Source organism: Calidris pugnax, unplaced genomic scaffold, assembly GCF_001431845.1.
Source record: "Calidris pugnax isolate Ruff unplaced genomic scaffold, ASM143184v1 scaffold44, whole genome shotgun sequence".
Taxonomy (NCBI): Eukaryota; Metazoa; Chordata; class Aves; order Charadriiformes; family Scolopacidae; genus Calidris; species Calidris pugnax.
Window position 1 is genome coordinate 10,675,464 of NW_015094506.1, and position 8,396 is coordinate 10,683,859.

General features: G+C 41.8%; 1 protein-coding gene across 1 annotated transcript; it reads right to left on the bottom strand.

Moving 5' to 3' along the window:
* MRPL42 (mitochondrial ribosomal protein L42) lies at positions 1-8,049 on the bottom strand. The gene is made up of 6 exons (XM_014963741.1): positions 7,940-8,049; positions 6,616-6,778; positions 4,178-4,241; positions 3,112-3,196; positions 1,668-1,831; positions 1-129 (listed from the first exon to the last, which is right to left on the bottom strand). Exons 2-6 carry the CDS (start codon positions 6,695-6,697, stop codon positions 84-86), a joined length of 441 nt encoding a protein of 146 aa, XP_014819227.1. The 5' UTR covers positions 6,698-6,778; positions 7,940-8,049; the 3' UTR covers positions 1-83.
* Positions 8,050-8,396: the final 347 nt, after the last annotated feature.

Sequence of the window (8,396 nt, forward strand, 5' to 3'; positions counted from 1 at the left end):
ACTGCCAAACGTTTCACTTTCTGTAATTTTTATTTCCAATAAAGATTAATGGCAAAGTGCTGACGAACAAGAAGCTATCTTAGTTATCGGTCTTTAGGAGGATTAGGATTCCTGCGTCTTCTGTGATACCTAGAATTAAAAAAAGCTGCAGTGAATGCGAGCTTTGGACAGTCTTCCGTTCTCCTGACATTTCTCCCCCCCACCCGCCCCGGCCCTGGTGAGTGGTCTGGAGGTCACACAAGGAAGCAAACCAGAAGACAGACAAGCACAACCTGTCACCACTCATTAGATGTCATCTCTGTTGTTCACTGAGTTACATAACGCTACTCATTTCTATTGCTGCATCTGCTGCAAGCACGCAATAATCCAATCAGGTCTACAGCTGAGTAGGTACAAAGGCTGCTGTTTATTCTTAATCCTTTGTGTGAAGTTAATTTTATTACATGGTCAGCTTTTCCTTCGGCTAAAATGATTGCTACAGAACAAAGAGACTTGATGTTTAAAGGAGTTATGCTAGACTGTACCTTAAAAACAGTGTAATATTTTGCAGGCAAACTACAAACCAAATTCTTCACAACAAAAATGATCCCTACTTTCCTCTTAATTACCCACCCTAAAACAAGGAGGATCCTCTTTGATGCTCATTAAAGTGACAGCTCCCCTTTGGCCATAGAAAGTTCTACCACGCCATTCCTTTTATCTATCCCTAAAACATAGTAACTAAAAAGTTTTCTGTGAACAAAATAATGTAATTCTGCCTGTATCAAGTCTCCAGAGCTATAAATTAGCAGCTACCAGAAGGTGTGGTAACATGGACTGGAAAAGAGTAACTAGAATGCCATGTGTTTCCAGAGGTGTATCTGAATGTATATAGATCCTCTCTAAGCTCAGTCGTGCATATTTAGACTGAACATTAGGAAAAAATTCTTCACAGAAAGAGTGGTCAGACACTGGGATAGGCTGCCCAGGGAGGTGGTTGAGTCACCATCCCTGGACGTGTTTGAGAGTTGTTTAGATGTGGTGTTGGGGGATATGGTGTAGGGGAGAACTTTGCAGAGTAGGGTTGATGGTTGGACTTGATCCCAAGGGTCTCTTCCAACCTGAACAATTCTATGATTCTATTTGTATCTCTCCTCCTCGCTTTCTGAGTACAAGGTGCACCAAGGTGCGCTTTTCACCATTTCAAATGAAAAACCTCTCCTGTTCTGAACTCTGAGAATCATCCTCCTGAAGTTCTTTTCTGAAAAGGTGTTAAGGAGCAGACAATGCACATTTCTAAGCTGTATTTGGTCATATCCACTGAGGGTATCTTACATACTAGATCCTCTTATGCTGTGTCCTGGTTTGAGGATTTATGCAACTTTAATAAATCACCTCAACCAGTAGTGAACTGGATGGTATGAGGAATTTCTACTCTGTGCCAGATTTTAGAAAACAAATATGTAAAAAATTGCAAAGTCTACCAAAGGGGCAGTGTTATAAAAAACCCCCTTAAAAAATACAGTCTTCCATTTACTCAACACTGCATTTAAGATTTTATGTAGCAGCCCATGGGCTAGGAGTATCTTGTGTCACATGACTTCTGCTAGGTTGAATCTAGTCATTAAATTATTCCTGTACCTCCTTTTAAATCCCAAAGGAACAAACATTGAAAAGAAAATACTTACTGTCCCACAGGATACCAGCGATGTTTTGTTGTGTAAAACATTTTGCTGAGCTGTTCAATTGTAGGACCTCTACTGTTCTTCAGCTCCTTTTCATTCAATCTGGATTTCAGAACTTGATCAAGGTTTTCTTCTTTATTATTCACTGGATCTGGCCGTGGCATTGGCTGTAAAAACAGTAATGTATATATTTCCTTTTTCTCCTTTTTTTTTTTGAGAAAAATCAAAAAGCCAACCTACATAAATTACAATTTACTCTTAACAGCTGAAACCGAAGGCATACAGAAGAATGCCTGTTCACCACACCCTTACCCGCCCTGAAAAAAACCCTACCACTGTGCAGCAGATGTCTGGAAACTTCTAATTACCCCAGGTGCTAGAGCTGATTACCCTTCCCCTAAAATCAGCACTGCTGTCATCATTATTGCTGATATCATCCTTACAATTCACTAGCTGAATCATAAGCTTCAGTTCTACTCGTACAAAAGTACTCACGCTATTCCTATTTAGAAATTTATTCATAGTGACGATCATAGTTGCTAAAAAAGCCTTTAGATGATTTGTACCTTGGAGAAGAATGTCACTTCCTAATTGTTTGTGCATCTGCTTAGACCAAGATGTTTGTTCTCAACCTGAAACCTAACTATTAGCACCGTTAGAAGTATTTTTCCTTGTTTTCGTCTTTTACACCTGTTTTTCCTGAGATGTACAACTGACAAGTTTAAAAATACTGATAAGTAGCTTGCAGGCAAAGAGCAGTAAAGTGTTTTAAGTTATCAATGGGAAGTTTTCACATTGGGTACTTCAGCAATGCAGCTACCGTTTGCAGTATCTCACTAGCACGTGAGAACTGGAAATAGCAACAAAATGTGTATGCTAGAAAAGCCTAGCTAGACTTACATTCATCAGTGTAAAGAACATATTGATATGTATATATACTGATATAATATTTAAAGGAGTTTTTTTTTTTTTGTGGTGTTTACGAACCCAGAGTGCTGAATGGAATTTAAAGCTCAAGTTGAAACCAGCAGCAGCACTTCTTTATAAAGCCTCTTGCCCAGACTGCTGCATCTGTACACAGTAGGACATGGGAACTATAAACTGCATTTCACGCATCCTCTTTGAGGAGTATGCTCAGAGACAGACACGAGTTTTCTCTGTGGTGCACAAGCATTTGAGTGCCTCATTTAATTCTACTTGAATTACTGTACTCTGTGATATCTGAGCGTTCTTACTCTGCATCTTCCCCTTAACTCAACTAAGAATAAGGTCCTCCTCATGGCAGCAGCTATAGTCATCATTCACTTACTTCACAGACATGCTCATCGCATACTAAAAAGTATCTCAGTATTTCAAATTTTAAAAAAGATACCCTAAAGACCTAAAATTATGAACTACTTATGCCTTTACAAGAGTAAGAAAGATAAGTGTGTATATTTGGACATACTTTTGTATGCTCGTATGGAATCTCAAGCGAAGGATGGTAGCAGACGATTGTCTTCAAATCTGATGTCACTGCCAGGTCCACTTTGCTATAAAAATAAGAACTTACACTCTTAAATACATCCTTACAATTTTCATAAATGCTGAGCAACCGAGCAGCCAGAGTCCCCAAGAAAACCAGATTTGACCCTGCATTTATGAATTCTTAAGAATCTTCTATAAAATATATCCTTATAAAATAAGGGTCACAAATACTTGATCTGAACTTCCTCTTTTTTTTTTTTCCTTCCTTTTTTTTTTGTTTTTGGCCATCTTCATCTTTCTTTTTTGAAGAGGTAAAAAGGGCTAAAAAAGATATCTGGAAAAGGATATCTGGAAATATGGGTTGGAAAAAATCTTTTGGTAAATCTTTGAATAATTGCATACAAAACCATAGCAAAAGAGGAGGATAATGATTTCTAGGACAACATGCCTTTAGAAGACATATGGCACCTACAAAAGAAAGAATAGGAAAGAAAGCTCTGTTTGGGGTTCCAGCTTTTACATTTGGTAACAGATGATGATCCTGATGAACAAGTCTACTGAGAGTTTCCTTGAGGGAATATGACTTTTCTCACCTTCCTCCCCCTTCCCACGACACATTAGCTTCCTAAAATCTTGTATGACAGATGCTGTGCTTCTCACTACATTTTTATCATCTTTTCTGGTTTCTAGGCAAGTTTCCCATGCAGCAGCACAAAAATACCTGGACTTTGTCTTAACAACAGGCATCAGTGAAAATGACTGTTCTTAGCTATTTTTGCTCTTCCACAAACCAAACTGCAGGAGTCCTGGCATCATCACCATGTTTAGAATGAGTCCTGTATGATTTCTTATTATGCTTATTTTTTGACATATTAACTTCACAATCATTATGACCGGAACAAGCACTTTAGTTAAAATCATTACATATATCGAAAAAGTGGCAGAAGATGTATTTGATACCATTATATGACAACCTTACAAGAGAGAAAGCAGCCCCGGAATAAACATCACATGAAAAGGCCACACATCAAAGCATGTTTAAGTACCAATTGTAGTCTTCAGGGAGAACTGAGTATGTCGATTTATGGCAAGCAAGATACACAGCTCCATCTGAAAACAAACAAAAAAAGAACACCATTGTAAAAAAAAAAAAAAAAAAGCAGAGGTGTGCCAAATCTGAGAACGTTTTCATTTTCATTCTGTTCTAAGTCTTAATCAAAGATTATAATTGTACTCAGTTTTAGATTAACAAATCCCAAACACTGTCTAAACAGAAGTTCACTTTACTACACATATTTCTAGTGCAATTAAAAATACAGTATTTAGGTAGCTATGGCCTACATTTACCTTTCCAATTGTGTTGTTTTCCTAAGGAAAAAAAAAAAATCACAGTATGAACAAAATACCTATATATTTCACCATTAGAGCATACTCTTTATATATGCAAAAGAATATTACCTTATGACTTACAGGGAAGATCGTGGTGTCATCTATAACAATGTTTATTATAAAAAAATCAAATTTTTACTTCACTGGTGACTGCTATACATGCTACACAAAACACAGAACTATAATGTCCTGGCTGCTGTAACACTAGAGTACTTTACACCTCTCCCCAGGTTCCTGTTGCTCTAAGGACAGCAATCACAATTAATTGCAAGTGGTAACGAAGGCCTGTTGGCATCTGTACTAAGCAGACTGAGGGAAGGAATTATCTCCCTCTACTCAGCTCCTGTGAGACCCCATCTGGATACTATGGCCAGTTTGGGGCCCTTTAATGAAAGATAAACTTGACTGAGTTTAGCAAAGACCCACCACGATGGTCAGGGGGTGCAGCACCTGCCCTGTGGGGAGAGGCTGAGGGACCGGAGCTTGCTCAGCCTGGAGCAGAGAGAGTTTTGGGGAGACCTGGAGCAGAGAGAGTTTTGGGGTTAATGAGGAGAGGGAGCCAGTCTGTTCACAGCAGTGCACAGTGGGAGGACATGAAAAAACAGCCATTAGGTTGAAACAACAGGCTCTGGCTGGATACATAAAAAAATGTTTTCCTCATGAGGACAGCCTGGGACTGGGGCTCAAGCAGGTCTGTGCAGTCCCTGCCCTTGGAGATTTCAAAGACCTGGCTGCAGCTGGGCTCCAAAGCCTTGAGTGAGCTGGTGTGATTGCAGGGCAGAGCCTGCTCTGAGCAGGAGGCTGGACCACAGACCACCTGAGGCCCTTCCAACAGAGTTTTCCCATTTCCCATTCCCTTTTGTTCATAAAAACTTTTAAGTCGGAAAAGACCTTTAAGATCATCAAGTCCAACCATAAAGCTAACAGAGGACACGCAATAGTCACAGTCCCTTATAAAGGAACCATTCTATAGGCATCCTGCCTTCCACAACCATGTAGGTGTGCATGCCTAAGAGGGGCCTGGAAGGTGTCTGGAGTTGACTTGTATTGGCAAACCCTTTCCTTTGCTGCTGGAACCTGACACACATCCACGTGTAAGCTTCCGAGTCCAGTGAAGCTTCTGCTACCACTACACTTGAAGAACTGAGTTACGATCATGAGAACTAAGTCTTCACATGTTCTGAGCCCCCTCTTTTCAAATAAGTCATAAAAAGGTTTCAATATTTTTCTGACGTTATTTTATGTAGACCATCTTTAGCTTTAATACAAACTGGATTCTTCTTGGCTGTTCGTAACGGAGAGGGAGAGCATTCAGTGTGTCAAAACTGGGAAAGCTGAAAGAATCAAGAAGAAACTTCTGTGCAGCTTTTTTCCTCTCCAAAATATTTTAGCTGTAAAATTCTTAAGTTAAATATATTAGCTATATCTAAATTTAAACTATATATTTTAGAAATTAAATTCTTGAAGTTAGAATTTGCTAGCACTTCCATGCTTTCATTCTAATTAAACCATTCTTAGTTATTAAGAAGTTGAGTTCTTGTAAAATGTTACTGCAAGTAGTTCATATTTCTTCCTAAGATTTCTCTTCCCCCCTTGCCCACTAACCTCTAAAATGTAACGTCCACTATATTTTCTCAATACTTGTCTTTTCTATCACCTTTACTATCTCCCCCACATCTTTCTATCGACATCCAAAACATAGACACAAAGCTAAGAAATAATATTGCCTGTCGTCACTTGTTCTCTGTTTATGTTAAGTAACAAGATTTTACAGTAGCCTTTTCTTACCACTGTTTGTAAGCCTGAAAAAATAAATTAAAATCTTCAAATATAATCAGGGTTTAGAGGAGTGATATTTACAAAGTAATCAGTAAGTTAAAGGAGTGTCATATGCGGACCATGGAAGCTTTAAAAGAAAAAAAAAAAACCAAATCAAGATATCCTTTAATTATTAGCAGAGAACACAGAATATCAGACTTGATTCTATTAAAATAAAAATTCATTTCCACGCTTCCATTACTTTAAAGAGTACAGGAAAGAGGTTCTCAAAGAAAAGAATTTAATATGGGACTTAGACAAATTCATCACTACTTACTCTGCAGCAGGGCCTGCTTACTGTTTGCTACTGAACGCATCCGAAAGAAGCTAGACCACGCAGTTCGAAGTGGTGTTGCCATGCTGACAGCAGAGAGGAAACCAGTCCTGGACAAGATGGAACTCAAATGGACACCGTATCCTTTTTTATTGCACAACACCCTCTGAAAGAAACCAGTTTTGTAATTGCTCAGGGTACAAGAGACTGACAATTTAATTTCCTGAATATCTTAAGGATAAATAAAATTTGTGCAGTATATTCTTCATTATTTGTCAGTTGTTTAGAAGTCCATATTATTTAAGATGCTGACATCTGCCTCCTTAGTGGTTAAATGTGGTACAAGACTATTTACTGAGAGGTACTCTTTGAAGGTACATCATAAATTTTAAAAAAAGTTTCCAAGCTTGGGTCTTCTCACAGTTTTTCTACTGGTACTCACCCACCTAAGTTTTACACCCTTCCTTATATGTACGTCCACAGAATTATTCCTGAAACATGCTTTTCTTGTCCATAACGTAAATATCATCGCCCAGTATAAAAATAGAAGCACTTATAAATAATACTTGCTGTAGTTAACAAACTGTCTAGATGCAGCTGGTCTCATTCATCTCAAAAACAATACACCTAAAAGCTACAAAACATCACTTAAAATACTTAAAGTATTACCCCAAATTTCACAGAAGCAGGAAGGCACATATAAACATCTTAGGTTTTCACCGCCTACAGAGGGGAAAAATAAAGAAATTGCTTCGAACTTACAATGACGCTTAAAAAAGCACAACTGGAGACAGTTTAACGATATACTGATAAAAAAGAAAGAAACAAGACCCCTTTTAAAACCACTTCACATTAAGCGCTTCAGAACATCACCAGAAATGTGCATTTTCCAATGCTGACAAATAATTAATAACGACTTTGTTTACAGGCGGCGAGCGCCCCTCAAGCCGGCGAGCGCTGAGGCGGCACGTGCGGCGGGGCTCGCGCCCTGCCCGGGACAGCGGGGCACAGGCACAGGGCGGATCCGGGCCGCGCCGCGGGGGACGGGGCTCCACCGCCGCCCCTTCTCGCTCTCGCCTCTGGGACCGACACGGTTTAAACCGGGGCAATCCCGTCCCGGAGGCACGCAGGAAACTCTTCAAGGGATACCAAACCTCACGCTTCTGTTATTAAAGGCGAAGCGGCCCGACCTCCCTCTGTTCTGCCCTGCCCTGTCCGCAGACACGAGCGCTTTCCCGACACAGAGCGCGACCACGGCCAGGCGGGAACCGCTGCCGCTGCCTCCATCGCTGCCTGCCCGCCCGCATACTCTACCCGCAGCCGTTACCTGGGCGGCCGCCGCCGCGTCCTTTCAGCCGCCCGCCACCGGCCACAGCACCGGAAGCCGGCACCGAGCGCCCTTCCGCTTCCGGCGGCATCTTGCCCCGCGGCACGCCGGGAAACGTAGTGCGAGCGGGCCGGCGGGTGGGGCCTACCCCGGGCGGGGCCGGCGGCACCTCCCTCACTGCCCAGCACCGCCCTGTCCCGTCCCGTCCCGTCCCCGGCAGCAAACCCTGAGGCGCTTCAAAACGCGGTGTGCGGCGGCAGCGAGTCCCTGTGGGCGGCGGGGGTGGCCCGGGCCCGCGCGGCAGTCGGCCCCTCATGGCGGCGGGCAGGGCAGGGGGGGAGCGGGCTGGTACCTAGCGCTGGTGGGGACGGCCTCCTCGGTGCTGCCCGCCCAGCCCCGTTGAGACTCCCTCTGCTCGGCCTGCCAAACCTTCGCAGTACCTGTAATGCCTTTTCAG

What these genes read in the sequence shown, in the direction of transcription:
- MRPL42 (XM_014963741.1), bottom strand. Translation starts at nt 6,697, where the DNA reads ATGGCAACACCACTTCGAACTGCGTGGTCTAGCTTCTTTCGGATGCGT. An exon ending in CTCCCTGAAGACTACAATTG is followed by an intron (nt 3,197 to 4,177) that starts GTACTTAAACAT and finishes TTATTTTTATAG; the next exon opens with CAAAGTGGACCTGGCAGTGA. An exon ending in CGCTGGTATCCTGTGGGACA is followed by an intron (nt 130 to 1,667) that starts GTAAGTATTTTC and finishes TTTTAATTCTAG; the next exon opens with GTATCACAGAAGACGCAGGA.